The sequence below is a fragment of the Gnatocerus cornutus genome, chromosome 1 (genome assembly GCF_029298725.1).
Source record: "Gnatocerus cornutus isolate USDA-ARS CGAHR chromosome 1, icGnaCorn1.1, whole genome shotgun sequence".
NCBI classification, from domain to species: domain Eukaryota; kingdom Metazoa; phylum Arthropoda; class Insecta; order Coleoptera; family Tenebrionidae; genus Gnatocerus; species Gnatocerus cornutus.
Window position 1 is genome coordinate 17,925,910 of NC_142233.1, and position 17,547 is coordinate 17,943,456.

Here is a 17,547-nt window from a genome sequence, read left to right on the forward strand (position 1 = left end):
CTTTACAGCTGTGAAAAAAGTAGCAAGCGTTTTTACCAAGCTCACCAATCAACGTTTTAATTTTTTTTTAATAGAGCCTCGAAATAAAACTCAAAATACGTAATTAGTGGGTGTTTTTTTATCAGATGAAAACTACGTTCACTTGTATAAAAACATGTTCATTTCTTCTGTTTTGACAACCTCCAAACATTTTAAAGGTAATAAAAAGATTAATTAAAGATTAGTTCCACGACTTCAACTAACACTGGTCTGACATTTAAGAAAAGCTGTCGTTTTTTTGAAACTGATACACTCAAACGTCCCTTTTTAAATTACATTTATAATCAAATTACTAATTACATACATGTAAATCTAGATTTAATGAAAGACCAACACGAGTAAAACATGATAAAAATATCGCTTTGCTTGACTCACCATGTGATAAGAACACAGTTTGTTACGACGGAAGGCGAACTGTCCTTCGTCTTCGACTTCTTCAGGTTCTGGTGAAAGCTGTGGCATAGGTTCTTCATCCGATGACAAAGTCCCCAAACCATCCAAACCACTCGCCCCAATTCCGCCACTCCGAGTGTGCCCCAACGATTTGTGTTTCCTCTTTTTGTACTGTCTTTTCTCTTTCCGTGGTATAACTTCATCTTTGAGAATTGCCTTATTCGACCAGCTCTGATTGGGATAATGGTTATGAAAGATTGGAGTGAACGCCGGCCTGGTAGTCTTAGTGGCAGCCGCTTCCGCATAAATGGTTCCACTGAAGTCTTTTGCATGGTACCGTTTTTCAAAGACCTCAACCGTTAAGTGAACCATTTCCCTCTTCATCTTCTCCCTTTTCTTCACTAGTTCGAGTAACGTGACAGCTCTATGCAGATCCCTTCTTAGTTTTAGCATTTTCTCATAAGACGTTTCGTCGTTCTTTCTATTTTTTCGAGTTTGCATCTTTTCAGTGCGCCGCCTAAACGCTAGATATGGGTTGTTAGGGGCGGCGCCGGCTCTCTGTTCCGTTTTCACGGTCAGAATAAGAGGATGTTGGGTTTTTAGTCGTTTATTTAGCCAATAATCAAATACTGCAATTATGAGATCGTCATCCTCCTTCAGAAGGGCTTTCGCCTCATTCAGATTGACCACGGTTTGGCCGCTGCTCTTTTCTAAACGGTCCATCATCTCTTCGAATTTTAGAGGACTTAAATCCAACCTCTGCGTCTGTGACTGCAACCAACGTTCGTCTTCGGAGTCCATGTCGTAATCTGGGATGTCTTGTTCCATCGTGAAAGCTATAAATGGAACAGTAAAATGTAACTCGAGCTTATGAAACAAGACATGCATTTTCATCTAAGTTTCTGTTAATAAACAATAGACTCCCTCGTTCTTTTCACTTTTGCTTAAGCACAAGTTGTAAAAACTTAAACATTAGTTCGGTACCTCAGAAGTATTTTTGTGAAAAATGAGGTAAATAATGCTTTTTATTACTCTTTACATCTTCTTTAAGACATAGAAAAATGATCCCCCAGATGAAAACGATTTTAGGTTTCTCTAAGGAACTAAAGAAAAAAAATCCGTGTATTAGAATAAAATTTTGTGTTAGGAGACCAAAAAAATGCCACCAATTTTTAAGATCCTGTAATTTCTCTTTATTTTTTATGCGATTTTAACCACATTTGTGGAGATTTATCACTCTTGACTGCCTTATTAAGAGTGTCGATTTAGAAAACTTTAGACCAAAAAAAAGAATTTTTAGAAATTTTGATTTCGAGAACCAAAGAAAAATTTTTGTTTTTTGACCAAAAATTTTTAACGACCTCTAAATTCTTTATTTTTAATGCTACTATAACCAGATTTGTGGAGTTTATAAGTTTTGACTCTCTTATTAAAAGTACCGATTTAGAAAAATTTAGACCAAAAAAGAGAATTTTTAGAAATTTTGATTTCGAGGACCAAAGAAAAATTTTTGTTTTTGACCAAAAATATTTAACGACCTGTAAGTTCTTCATTTTTAATGCCACTATAACCAGATTTGTGGAGTTTATAAGTCTTGACTCTCTTATTAAGAGTACCGATTTAGAAAAATTTAGATCAAAAGAGAATTTTTAGAAATTTTGATTTCAAGAACCAAAGAAAAATTTTTGTTTTTGACCAAAAATTTTTAACGACCTGTAAGTTCTTCATTTTTAATGCCACTATAACCAGATTTGTGGAGTTTATAAGTCTTGACTCTCTTATTAAGAGTACCGATTTAGAAAAATTTAGATCAAAAAAGAGAATTTTTAGAAATTTTGATTTCAAGAACCAAAGAAAAATTTTTGTTTTTGACCAAAAATTTTTAACGACCTGTAAGTTCTTCATTTTTAATGCCACTATAACCAAATTTCTGGAGTTTATAAGTCTTGACTGTCTTATTAAGAGTACCAATTTAGAAAAATTTAGACCAAAAAAGAGAATTTTTAGAAATTTTGATTTCGAGGACCAAAGAAAAATTTTTGTTTTATGACCAAAATTTTTTAACGACCTCTAAATTTTTCATTATTAATGCTACTATAACCAGATTTGTGGAGTTTATAAGTCTTGACTCTCTAATTAAGAGTACAGATTTAGAAAAATTTAGACCAAAAAAGAGAATTTTTAGAAATTTTGATTTCGAGAACCAAAGAAAAATTTTTGTTTTTTGGCCAAAAATTTTTAACGACCTGTAAGTTCTTCATTTTTAATGCCACTATAACCAAATTTGTGAAGTTTATAAGCCTTGCCAGTCTTATTAAGAGTACCGATTTAGAAAAATTTAGACCAAAAAGGAGAATATTTAGAAATTTTTATTTGGACAACTGTGAAAATGTCAATTTTTTTCAACACTGTAATTTCGTTATTTTTAGTGCGACAGGAACGAAATTTATCCATGTTGTTTCTTTTGTTTGTTTTAGTAATATTACTAATTTGCAAAAATTTAGATCAAAAAGTGGAATTTTTAGAAATTTTCGTTTTACGACCAAAAAAATGCCACCAATTTTTTTTTAAGATTCTGTAAGAAATTATCACTCTTGACTGTCTTATTTACAGTGCCGATTTACAAAAATTTAGAGCGAAAAGGCGAATTTGTAGACATTTTTATTTCCAGCAGCTAAAAATAAATACAAAAAACTTGAACACGCTTTAATTTCGACATTTTTGGTGTCACAAGAACGAAATTTGTGGGAGTTTTTTAAGGTTAAATAGTCTATAGAAGTTGCTGAATTTGGATTAATTTTAATATATCTTTGTTAGCAATTATTTCTAATAACGTTTTACCTTTTTTTTTTGTAAAAACATTGTTAATTTTTTTGAAAGTTTCTATTACTAAGTGGGACTTAAGTCCAGATAAAATTTTTCTTAGAAGCATAAGAAACCAAGTTTAAAAATATGCCTAAAAAATTATTTTTGGATCAAAGGTTACGACTATTACGCACGCACGGTTTGAAATAAATAGTCATCAATAACTCGCATTTTGCTCTTAAATTGCATATTTTAAAAGAGATTAATAGCACCACCGCGATTTTTTTGAATATCTGTTTTGTTAATTTTCTCGAAACTATAATTTATTGAGATAAACCCTTATGCTTCTGAGGTACCGAATTCGTGATATACAAACTTCATATTTATAGCGACAATTTAATTATTACCAATAGTAATAATGCAGTTCAAATGCTGATTCTTCTTCCACATGGTATTTTTCTAATTATTTTTTTCATTTGAAGGCAAATTCCTTTACTTAACAGAGGGTTATTATGTTATCAATTTTTCTGGTTAATTTCACCATCAGTTTTTCCGACAAAAGTTATGAATGTTTAAATCGAACACGGGTATCTGAGTATCCAATATAAATAGCTTTGAGAAGCAATTATTATTAGCGGGTAATTTTTAATAGACCCCGTATATCGTTAATACGCCTACGCGAATGTTTCCTGAAAATATGTAAATACGGTTCTTTTGAATGCAAATTGTGGTCATTCAATCAAGACTTTCGTAATTACGTTACTAAGTTTTCATAGATAAAAATCTTAGAATTAAATTAAAAAAAGTTCGATGTAGCAGGAGCAAATATTTGGTTTGCAACTTCTGCAACAGAATTGTTATTACAGTAGACTCTCGGTTATCCGAGCAACCTGTGGCTTTGAATTCCTCCGCGTTATCCGATGTAATCCGAAATTTTATCCGAGTTTTTCCAGAAAATGAAAATTTACACAAATTAGCGCCGTATTTGGTCTGGCGTCTTGATTGTTCTTGGAATTGTAGTTCTGTGTATGTATGCAAATCTAATATAACTGCGATGTAACTGGTAGCCCAGTTAACAAAGACAATAAAATCGTTTTAAAAATTTTAGCAATTGAGCAACAGATAAAAACAATTTTTTATTTCAAACAGTCTTCGCATTATCTGAGCAAGAGCTCGGATAATCGAGAGTCTACAGTATCTCAAACTAAATATGAAGCGTATTTTAAGCGATTAAATATTTGCATGAGCTAGTTTCAAAATCGTCGGTTTAAAAATAATAATGTCATTATTTATGATAATTACAGATAGCGTAAATAAGCGTACTATTCACGGTTAAATATTCCTGCAATTACTATTACAGAATTACAGAGGAACATAATTTGTGATCACAGTACTTTTTGTCTGCTGTTTGTTTGTAGAAAAACTAAATATATTCCGATTTTATGGTAGTGGGGTGATTGGCTTCGAAATAGATATTTACATAACAAGTACGGAAAGTGACCAATTTCGCACGAGTGTAAATGTAGATGCACGAGGCCTCCAGCCGTGTAAGCAGTGTAAGAAAGACACTTTCCTACGAGTTATGTACACTATTTTTCCTACAACCTTCCATCATCAGGAAGAAACCATAAGTCTTGACAATAGTTCATTTCTTATCTATTCTAAATATCATTTTTCTACGGCCTCATATAAAAGTGACGTTTCCACATATTTTGATTTACGAAAGTAAAAGTCACTAGTGTGATATGAATATATCCGCACAGACCTGTCAGAAACGACCTAACCAATTAATTTTTACCATTACGCATGTTATTTACAGTGAATCGTCTAGATATTTAAGACAAAAATTCAAGAATTACATTTGTATTTGAAAACAACTGTCAATTTTGACAGGTCTGTGCGGATATATTCATATCACACTAGTGACTTTTACTTTCTTAAATGGATGTACGAAAACATCAACCATCTAACTATGTAGAATACGTCACTTTTATATGAAGTAATAGAAAAATGACATTTAGAAAGATAAGAAATGAACTATTGTCGATACTTATGGTTTCTTTCTGATAATGGAAGGTCGTAGGAAAAATAGTGTTAAATAACTCGTCGTAAAGTGTCTTTCTTGAACTCGTGTAATATCTGGCGCCTCGTGCATCTACATTCACACTCGTGCGAAATTGGTCACTTTCCGTACTTGTTATGTAAATATCTATTACAGATCTTGCGGTTCTTATCCTCATTTAAAGATCTTGCGGTTTTGGAAGTCACAAACAGCAAATTGTGATAAAAATTACAAATCACAAATGCGTTAGACTCAATTTTCAACTGTGACATTATTTGTACTTTGAATTTAAAATTCAAGAAAAACCGAGTTTTCATAAGAATGTAACATCGTGGTTGGCGTTGAAACCAACTGAAAATGGGTTCTTATTCGATCACATGGAATTAATTAATTTATTCGCGTCCTTTTCAGGCAATTTACAGTTGCAAAATTTAATAACTCAATTTGCCAATTGCGGTGCTAGAAAATTTGTAACTAATTATGTCTTAATATTAGTTAATTAATTGATAATTAAACAGAAAAAATTATGTTTTTTGTCAAAGTTTTTTGATATTTTACACAAAGGCTTTATCTGTAACTAAACATGCAACAATTAGCAAAAAATCCGCTTCCTTTTCAGACTATTTAAGGGACTGCACAATTTATATACAGGATGTCCCAGAACTCGCGCCCCAGAGAGCAAGGGAGGGTGCCGACAGCAATACAGATGGTAAATTTTAAAACAAAAATTAACTAAGTTTAATAGTATTCGAGAACTGATAAAAAGTTAACAACCAATCCCGATAGCTTATTCGAGAAGTGGAGTAAATGGCCATCCCAATTTCCTAGGCAACGAAAGTCTAATGTTTAACTGACCAATGGATGATAGTATGTGTCCATAGTTACCATTTTTCAAATTCTGTTCAGCTTCGGGATTGGCTACAGTTTTTTAGTCTTATCTCGGTTATTTTTTGAGTTAAAAAATTATGGTTTTAAAATTTTGAAATTTTGGTTCAGAATTGTTGCCCTCATAAGCCCTTTCTCCCTGGGGCGCGAGTTCTGGGACACCCTGTATAACTCAGTTTGCCAATAGCGTTGCATAAAAATGTAACTAATTGTCTTTCCATTCGTTTAGCAGGAATTGTGACCGCCACAGGAAGAGAGATGATAATAATTAAAATAATTAAACAGCTAAAATTAATTGTTAAAAGCTTTTATGAGATTTTACTCAAAGGCTTGTTTTGTAAGCCAACATTCAACAATTAGCAAAAGACTGCCGAATTATGAATCAGTCAGATTTGAAAAAACATTTTTTGTAATGTCAAGGTGGTAATTTTTATGCCATAATTGGATCGCAAATATTTTTTCTTCTTTTCTCTATAAAAAATTCAATTGTTTTTTATTCCTCTTATTGACACCAATAATGTTTTTAAACTTCAAATATGACAGAACAAATGATTCATTTGATAAAGAAAACTATTTGCCTGACAGATCTAAACAATGCTCAACAGAAAGAAACTTCATCTTTATGGAAAAACGAAAAATCTCATTCCATTGCCTTCACAATTTTAAAGAAAAATCAATGCAAAAAATGCCAAAATATCAGGAATTTGTTGAAAATTGACCAACGAATTAGAGATCATTCATGTGCTCCAAACCAAGTTTTGTGGGTACATTAATATGTACTATAGAACAACAAATTAATGGTCAATTCGCAGATCCAGGGATTCACAAACCTTCTATTAAAATTTCAAAATGTCTCTTTTATAATAATAATAATAATAATTTCAGGCTAAACCAGCTGTAAAAAATACTGTATTCCAGAAGTTGTTGCCTTTAGAATGATAGAGCAACATCGCTTAGAAGACAGCAGTGACAATCGTCGAAAACGCAAAAATTGGTCTAAAGAAACATGTAAAATTTTATAATTTAAGACTAAATATGGAAAGAAATCGATAAAAATCGTAAATATAAACTTAAATTGATAAAATTGGCGGTCTGACTTTTGATTTTCTTTTTTTTGTTGCCAAATAGCTTTTTCTAAATTTGAAAAAACAATTGAAAATCAAAAAAAACTAGAGCTGACATGATAAAGACTTTTTCAAAATTCAATCAAAAGTTATTAAACAAAGTCTTAAAAATTGAAATATCAACTTGAAGTTCAAGTATTTCAACCAAAATAAGTGCAAAACTAGCAAATCGAGATTAAAAATATACATAAATTTTGTTCAGGCGTAATTGCCTTTTTGTATCTATAATTTATATGGTTTTGCCACTTGTCCTCCTTTATTTAGATCAAAATGTAATTAAATAACTCTGAAGTTACCTGAAAATATTCTAAATTTCGTTGCACTTTAGGTATACAAAATTTCATAAGCACCTTTTTTCGTACGCATTTTGAATAAGTCGAATTCATTCACCAAAACCAAAAATTTAATGAAAATTGTCAATTCACTATCCGTATTTAAATTAAAACTTCACAGACCAGTCATTTTAAAAACTTTTTAAAATCATTCTCAAATTATAATTTGATGAAGACATTTGCGCAGGCTTTGCAACTTGACTCTTAAACTTCAAAATTAAGCGAGTCTAAGGAGCCCATTAAAGTACCATCGCACTAAAAAAAAAAACTAATATGTACAATGAAATTTTAGTTGATTTCAAGTCAGTGGCGCAAAATTACGTTGACGCAGTTGCTAAGGTAGCATCAGTTTGAATGGGGTTGTCAAGGCGCAACTCTGATTTGCAATGCCGCAAGCCAACATGAAATCGGGCCCTTAAGGTTTTTTTTTTTATCGCAATGCTATGTGGTGCAGAGTTGCACAGCTACTTTAATGCAACAAAATCAAAACAAAAGCAGATTTTAAGAAGAAAGATAATTTTTCTTATAAATTATATTGTAGTGTCATTTAAATTGACGAATAAAAAAGGTATCGGACTTTCTGTCAATTTGTGGCCTGTTGGTCTTAACTCTGTAAGCTGCAAACAAACAAGACAGCGAATTTTACATATTAATAGCTCTGTTGTTTATTTAGTTACAATTTTATCTAAAACTTTTGAATTTAAAAAAAATACAAAAAATAGTTTCAACACAATACAATACAATACAATACAATAAACGTTACGTATTGCTCCCAATCGATAATGAAAATTACAAAACCGAGTTTACGTATGGCAGGATTCAAATTCAAAAAATCTCTGAAGTGAATGACCACTCAAACCTGCATTTTAATTTTGGCGCTTAAAAAATTCGAAACAAAAAATAAACTAGTCAAAAATACGTCTCTCATAACAAAAACTTGCAATGTGTATTTTACAATTGGCGAAAATGAATAATATTTAAATTAACACAACTTGGATCTGATTTATTTCACCATCTGATAAATAAAGTATAATTATTTTGTTTAGGCATTCCAAAGTATATAGTCACGTTAGTTGACATTTTTTTTACCTAGACGTTTTTAAAACATACATCATTGCCTATTTTTAAACTTGTTGATAACTAAAACAATGATAAAACGGAATAATACAAAAAAAAAGTGACACAAAAGCAACTTATTTATGGTCATGAAATAAATCCCTCTGAATCATTGAAAGTAATCAAGCTACACTAATAATATGATCAAACATTGAGGTTATGTTGACTCTATTTTATTTTGTACCATAATTTAAACGTGTTTAAATGGCCCCTGCTTGTTTTTCTCTTTATATTTATGATTTTCTTGTACTTTTTCTCAGGACAACAAATCAAAATTTGATTGAAAACATTGCTGTAATGTCAACATTGTCCATGCAGGAGCTGTGGCAACGAGTTAAAAGTAAAAGGACTCGATATCAAACTGCAGAAAAAGTAGTGAGAATTTTTGGGGTTCCTTACGTTGCATGTGGATGAGCTGCCGGGGCTGCTTGTAATTGGCGGGATAAACTCGGTCGTAGAATTCCCTGTCTGGCATGTCCGCAACTTCCGGTGTAGGAATAATGAGCCCCGCACATATAGCCCTTTGCAGATGGTGCTCCTGAAACATCCCCAAACGGAGTTAACATGGGGGTACAAGCATGGCGGTTTTGCGAAATCGGCAATGACAGCTCGAGTTAAGCATGGCAATGTGAGTAAAAACGCGAAATCAACAGAAATTGTGGAGACGGCGTAGTGAAATATGGTCATTTCGAGTGAAAATAGTTTTGAAAATGTGTTTTGCCGGTCGCGCATGGAAGCGAAAACGCGAGGCAACATGGCGGCGTAACAGTGGGCAACAAGCGCCTGCTCGCTGTCCGGGAGAACTTACACATTCCTCCTCTTTTTCCATGCCCGAGGGCATTTGGGGGACCGCTCGGTTGATTGCCGAGTAGTCCGGGAGGTCCGGGAGCTCCTCTGCCATGTATATGGGCATGGGCTTGCTGGCGTCCAGGGCCCTCGCCCTGAACGAAAGCTTGGACATATTTGTTGACAGCACAAAACACACGACAGGGCCAACATAAAATTCGCCCGAAAACGGCCTTCCCGCGCCTCGGACCGTCCGAGACGGACACTAAACGGTGCTTCGCGGTCCTTAGTACGTTCCCATTGTTTTTGTTTACACGCACTCAGTCACAAATACAGTAAAACAACTTTGAAACTTTCCATGTTGAGCGTGTATTACAGATAGCCATCATGGCGGCTCTGTCATGGAACCATAGAAATTTACAACCAACATGCAGTGCGCGGGAACCATTTACGCACGGGTCTGGAGGGTGGTTCATTCATGCCGAACTCTACTAACACGCGCAAATCGCCATAACAACTCGAAATTTTACATTAAACACAGTCTTATTCTTCAAAAATGACAATAAATGACCGATTCCACAACCTTCAGTTGCAAAACACGCGAAAAACGTCATTTAAACAACCGACGAAAGTTGCTGCTTTGACTAAATCGCAGCCGAGGTGGCTGTGCTGCGGTGTGTCAACGACAACAGCCGAACACCATTATATCCGAAATTTATCAGGATATTTTATTTTCAAGCCGAAATGATCGCACCTGGCTTTTTTTCGCTTGCTGATTTTTCGTAAAAATTCAAATTTTTTGCATGACAATGTGTACTTTTGCCGGAAAATTCTTGCGATTTTTCTTCGACTTGCCAGTCAACAATGCAAAGTGGGGAGAAAACGAAGTGTTTCTGTCCTTTCTTAACAAGGAGGGGCCAATTAAAAGGAAATGACGTAACTAGGAGACACGTGGAAGAAAAGTATCTTGGACATCTAGCGATGAATAGATAAACTAAAATAGAAGATGTTGGCGCAAAATAGGACTGTGTTTAAAAAATGCTTCAAATTTTACCACGGATGATAAGATGGCGTCAGGTTAGCATTACTTCGTCACGCATACGGTATTTTTCCCATCAAGTTTAATACAGTCGACTCTCGATGACTCTAATTTCAAGAGAACCAGCACAGGGGTGTGTTCATAAAGTGAGACGTCAGAGAGATGTGATTAACACTCTGAGATTCGCCAAAGTGTTGTTGCGTTTATGAACGGTTTCCGTGGTTATTAAATGTTCGACAAATAGGTACGTCACCTACATACAAAACGCAATTTTCGCGAAAATTCATGACAAAAACTATACCAAACTTCTGATATCGACACCTCGCTTATTTTTTCGAGTAAACTAAAGTTATTAATTTAGATTTAATTAGTTATTATTTTAATTTTTTTATTTTTGACTCGTAACTATTTGTCCAATAGATCTCAAATTTGGCCAGTAGATAGATTTTGAGCTCCTCTTTCGACTGCTGTATAATTCAATGCTATTAATCGTCATTTTCATTTTGAAAACATTGATTGAAAATCACCCTAAAATGATGTTTTCAAAACAGTTTTGGCCAATACCTGGTTTATTTATTAAGCAAACTCAACAAATTTGGGTCTCATTTTACGCAGAATATCACGCTGAATCCAAAAACATGATAATTTTTTAATATTTGTCAAAAAATAACCGAGTTGTGGCCGTTTGAAATTTTGGGTTGTCGTTAGAGGGTCAAATTTTCGAAGGTTCGAAACAATTCATGCGATATCTCGGAAACTATTTCAGATATTGAGATGCGGTTTGCGCCATTGTTTTTCTCGCGATTTTTTACATAAGAAAAAGTTCTTTGATTTTTCTTTAGTCGAAATTTACAAATTTTCGCAAAAATTCATGAGTAAAACTATGCCAAACTTCTGATATCGATATCTCGCTTATTTTTTAGAGTAAACTTAAGTTGTTTACATCAGTGTACGCAGAATTTTCCGCAGATTCCAAATCTGGAATTTAAACTCAGATCTGACAACAAATAACTGAGTTATGGCCGATCAAAGTTTCGGAAAGTTGATTTTCATTTTTCCTCATTTTTCGTAATTTTTAAAGTTAAATACTCGGAAACTATTTGAGATATTGAGATGCGGTTTGCGCCATTCTTTTTCTCGGCCCATTTTACGTTAGAAAATGTTATGAAAAGATCAAATTTCGATAGTCGATTTTTCGCGAAAAAAAATTCCGACTCAATCGATGAAAATTTTTCAATTTTTTTAATATTGGTCATAACTCGTAAACTATTTGTCCGATTGATCTCAAATTTGGCCAGTAGATAGATTTCGAGCTCCTCTTTCGACTGATGTATAATTCAAAGCTATTAAACGTCGTTTTCATTTTGGAAACATTGATTGAAAATCAGCCTAAAATAACGTCTTCAAAACCGTTTTTAGCCAATGCCTCGTTTATTTATTAAGCAAACTCAACAAATTTGGATCTCATTTAACGCAGAATGTCACGCTGAATCCAAAAACATAAGAATTTTTGAATTTTTGTCAACAAATAACCGAGTTATGGCCGTTTGAAATTTTGGGTTGTCGCCAGAGGGCCAAATTTTTGAAACAATTCGTGCTCGATATCTCGGAAACTATTTCAGACATTGAAATGCGGTTTACGGCATCGTTTTTCTCGCGATTTTTTACATAAGAAATAGTTTTTAGATTTTCCAATAGTCGAAATTTGCAAATTTTTGCTAAAATTCATGACTAAAACGATGGCCAAACTTCTCATATCGATATCTCGCTTATTTTTTTCGAGTAAACTTGAGTTATTTACATCAGTGTATGCAGAATTTTACGCAGATTCCAAATCTGAAATTCAAATTCAGATTCGACGACAAATAACTGAGTTATAGCCGATCGAAGTCTCGGAAAGTTGATTTTCACTTTTCCTCATTTTTCCTAATTTATCCGATCGATCTCAAATTTGGCCAGTAGATAGATCTCGGGCTTCTTTTTCGAATTATGAATTTGACCAAAATCATTGGTGCGGGAGAAGCTGGTTGATATTATAAAATGTACATTTTTTAAAAAATTTTTAATAAACAAAGAAATTTTAAAAAATGTTTTTTTCTAAACTAAACACAATTTTCAACAGGTTCAAAGGGGTGCGGTTTACGTGAAAGGTAAAGAAACACTAAAACAAAACAAATAATGGCATTAATTCCAAAGCCATCTTTGATAGACAAACATTTACTTATTTAAATCTAGTGCCTTTCAGTTCGGCGATTTTTATGTTTTTCGTAGGTTTAAGGCAAGTTAAGTGTTATTTTTGGGTGATTAGTCTTAAATTTAATGAAGTCAACTTTAGTAAACTTTGAAAGACAGTGTATGAAAAATGTCGTCTGAATAGACTAGAAACATTTAGTAAACGTAAAATTAATTTAATAAAAAAAGTACTCATCATTACATATACCTATAACTATAACTATTGTTTTTGAGATCCAATTTAAAACGTAGATAAAACTTATTGATCACAGTACAAATTGATAGTTCCATGCTGTTACGCCACTGTACTTATTACGCAAACACCATCATTAAAAACGCGGATACCCTTGGTAAAGCGACCGTTGGAAAGGTGCTTGTTGTCAAGAAGACACCATGAAACAGCTATAGCTGCTGAAAGAGAGAATGTTTTTAAATCGCGTTTGCTGAAAAGAAACGAAAATTGGAACACTTTCAGTAGCGTGACTCACGTGTTTTTTTTCTGCATATGCAATAGGTTTGCACGTTAAGAGTGCCACTATTGTTCAGATTTATAATCTCTTATACGCTGCAAGATTTCTATTTCTTCTGTCACGACAAGAGTGTTTTAATACGTTCGTTACACAAAGCATCGAAATGATATTTCCTTCACTAAAAAATCTTAATTATAGTTTTTCTTCACAATCTTCTACGTCAACATTTTTTACATGCGTAGACAACTGGAGTGTTGAGTTATTTTTCATGATTTGACAACACTGTGGGGGCGCCCCGGGCAGGAATTCGGCGGCGCCGCCGCTGCGCTTTTGGTGGCGCCTAACAAGGCCTTGCGACTAGCGACGACCTTCGCAGCACTGGCAGGAATTTAAGGTATGCGCAACAGAGACGCCTACTGCCATCGCCGGCGACAGGAAGATACGGTCCTGTCCTGCGGCCGATTTTTGGGAAAATAACATGTATGAATTGGACAATGCGGAAGAAACGCCTGAATCGAATCCGGCTCTGGCGCCAAACTGTCCATCCTCTAATCGTTACCTTTTAACGGTTTAGAATGGTCGAAACCCACGATTGGTTGCCTGGGTAAGGATAACAACACGAGGAATGTTTGGCCCGACTTCGATATCAGAATTCACCAAAATTTCAAGCTTAAAATGGTCATTTTGGTCTTGTTGCATTTGGAATTAGGGTAATTTTACATGATTAATTCTGTTCGAGCGGTGAAACTAGTCAAGAAAACGAAAAGGTAATAAATAACTAGTTCTAACCAATTAATAAATTATATTTTTGTACTGGAACCCACTCTTCGATTTCTATTATTCCACCTACTATATACACATTTTTAAGCAATCGCTGGGAAAATATCATATGATCGAGCCAGAATTTGTAATCTGAGTGTGCCGGTAGTCCCATCTGCTTCGCTTTGACAGTTCTAAAATGTCAATATCGCTTAACAATAGATCTGTCAACATGCAAAAACATGCTAAATGCAAATTATGTACAAAATACACTAAAAACACTAAATTCCCACGCGAACTGGGTTGACAATAAGCGGGCTTATTTTGTTATTTTAAATTTTGCGCGTAAATTTAGTGACTTTTCTGTTATTCAATCTCTCCCTGTACGAACTATACGTAAAGTCCGTTTTTTTATTAAAAAACCACCAACGCCGCACTTTCCCACCACTTTACAACCGGCAACATCGTCGGTGACTTTTTGGTGATAAAATCAAATAGGTTAGCTGCCTAATTGACAATTTGACTACACAAAACGGCCTTTCAGGCTGTGCCGAGTCTTTTCACTATTAAATCATTTGATTTGAAATCCAACAGGCTGTAAAAGAAACGTTTTTAACGGAAACACTGCCTAATTTTCGGAAATGTCAAAAATTTGACAACTATTTTTTCACCAAAAATCTCCCTAGACAACGTTGCCGGTTGTAATGCAGGAGAAGATTGCGGTGTTGGTGGTTTAAAAAAAAAAAACGGACTTTACTTGCGAACACATTTGGATACTCAGTTAGATTTGGCAATTACAAATTTTAAAATTAATTTTAAATTAGTTTACTTTGTTATTTCATAAATATCACTTTCATAGTTTGAGGTTAAATATTAATCAATAATCACTATGCAGTGAAGTCATTGTTGATATGCCCATGTGTGTGTTATGGATCATCGATACCAACGCTCATTACTATCCACTCATTAAAAAGTTAAGTTGGCAGCAGCCCCTAGTAATTTTTATCGGTAACAATTGGCAGTAAGAGCGTTTGACCTTGACGCAATCGGCTTTCACAACATTGTCAAAACTTGTTAAACCTCTATGAAAAACTTCCTGTAGCAACAAATGTTTAATTAGTTAGTTATTAATACACTCAACTTTGACAACGTGTTAACCTCAAAAATCGCTACATTCAATTTGACAACTATTTTCTCACCAAAAATCTCCCTAGGCAACGTTGCCGGTTGTAATGCAGGAGAAGATTGCGGTGTTGGTGGTTTTTTATCACTTTTTGTCGGATTTTTATCACACATTTTAGGCAATAAAATTTTAGCTGGAACTTGATTTATTTTAGCGAAATAATTTCAAAATCTTTTTCATCGCGCGACAACTGACAAAACCGTTTTTGCTCACATTTTATACTATATTTCAGAATTATTGACATCTCAGTGTGCCTTGGAAATTCGAATTTATGTGGGCAGAATCTTCCAATATATGCGTAATTAATAATTACTTAAAAAAGTAATTTAGTTCATAACCTCAAAATGTTACATTGACAGTTTTAGAACCAAAATGCAAAAAGTCGTTCACATTGTTAGAAGCGTTTTACGCAGACAGGCCTACTGAGATGTCAATAATTCTGAAATATAGTATATATCAAGAACGTGGCAAAATTATATGCCGGTCGAAACTGCGGTTAAAATCAATTTCAACATACATAGGGTGCACCTAAATAATGCTCAAAAACTAGACTAAAAGCTATTGAGAATTTTTTGTGCCAAGGCGCCAGATTTAAAATGCGACTTTGTGATTGGTTGTTTAGCAGAGTGAGTTACACAATGCTGATCTTTTAAACTCCTGAAATGTCAAACTAAAACTGTCACATTTGGCAGATTGTCACCAAATTGTAGGTTTATAACTTTCAGTGCAAATTTGCAGGTATTGTATGATAACTTTATGTTTTTTATCATTATATTTTGCCACTGCCATTACATATTAATAAACTACACATTTAGTTGTGGAGTTATTTATTACTAACGCGGATTAAAAATTTTAAACATAAACTCAACTGACACGGTTCAAAATTGTGAATTGTCTTTAATCCATTTTATAACCCTAACCTAGGGTAGGCTTTGACAAAATTTACGTAAGTCGAGAAAAAATTTGACAGTAGTTTGACATTTGTCATTTGATTTAATTTCAATTAGTTTTCAACACATTATTGATTCTGCAGAGACACACGATACGTTTTCTCTTATTTGCACCTCGTAATGTTACATATTTTCATCAATAAATTGAGGTTATATCAAAAACAAAATTTCACTCCGACATGACTTCTATGTTTGTCTCTCTCTTTCATGGCCTACCCTAAACAAGAATTTTGTGGCTCACATGATACAAACATCACAGCAAACGTCAGAAAAATGACAATAAAGCTTGAGTCACATCGCAATTTTTAAAATGTCATAAAAGTGATGTTTACAATTTTAATTCTCTGGTAGTAACCAAATTAATAGGTTTATTCGTGGAAAATAAATACAGTCGACTCTCGATAATTTGAAACTCAAGGAACCTGGCAAAAAGTTCAAATTATCGAGAGTTCAAAATATAGTGTGATTCAAATAATCGAGAGAAAGGCAAGAAAAAATTCAAATAAACGAGAATTTAAAGGCAAACTCTTAATTAAAAGACATAAAGTGAAAAAATGTAAAATCTGATTTTAAATTTAATTTAATGATTTAATGTTGGCGTGTTCAGAAGTTTTCTGTTTTTCTTGTACGAGAGTTCGGGAGGAAAAATTCAAATTATAGAGAGTGAGAAATTAACGAGAGGGCCAAAATAATTTTTCAATTTATCGAGAGAAATCGAGAGGACTGGGAAAAAACTTTAAATTATCGAGGTTCAAATTAACGAGAGTCTACTGTATCACGAAACACGCATGAAAAAGGATAGCCGCCGCCATAGGCGTCGATAATAGGAAATTTTACCGCAGGTTAAAGTTAAGTATGATAGCATTAAAGTGATAATGATGCATTTTCAACTTTTTATTTGAGATTACCATCTTTAAAAATGAGGGAAACTGCAAATGATACTTAAAACTGGTGTTAATTCAATTTTCCCCTAATTTTCTCCCTAAACATTTAAAAGTCTGATTTACACCCACAAATTTTCGAAAATTTTTACTGATAGCAATGAGCTGGACTTTATACAGAATTTGATGTGATAAGTAAATAGTTTTAAATATAAATAGTAAATAATTTGTCCACTAATTTTAAATTCTTGGAAGTTATTTTGAGTGAAAAAAAAGTTAATTGAAAAATTTAATTAAAGTAGATGAACGAAAGAGTAGTGAAAAAAGGTGGTTATTTAAAGTATCAAGTAGCAAACATTTCAAACATTCATGGTTTTGGTTAATTTAAGATTTATACAGGGTGATTTTTAAAAAGCTGCAAGGCGTTGTAGAATTTTTATTTATAAACCGATTTTTAAAATTTATAAAACAAATTAAATGGCATTTAATTT

At 33.4% G+C, this 17,547-nt stretch overlaps 1 protein-coding gene across 2 annotated transcripts in view; it reads right to left on the reverse strand.

The window, feature by feature from the left end:
* Window positions 1-10,189, reverse strand: part of E(Pc) (Enhancer of Polycomb) — a 28,536-nt gene extending 18,347 nt beyond the window's left edge. For both annotated transcript variants that reach the window (XM_088050245.1, XM_088050246.1), the window contains exons 1-3: window positions 9,565-10,189; window positions 9,156-9,294; window positions 415-1,268 (exon numbers count right to left, since the gene is read on the reverse strand). In XM_088050245.1, coding sequence (XP_087906371.1) covers window positions 415-1,268; window positions 9,156-9,294; window positions 9,565-9,717 — 1,146 coding nt within the window. In that variant the 5' untranslated portion in view covers window positions 9,718-10,189. The remainder of the gene's footprint in view (window positions 1-414; window positions 1,269-9,155; window positions 9,295-9,564) is intronic.
* Window positions 10,190-17,547: the final 7,358 nt, after the last annotated feature.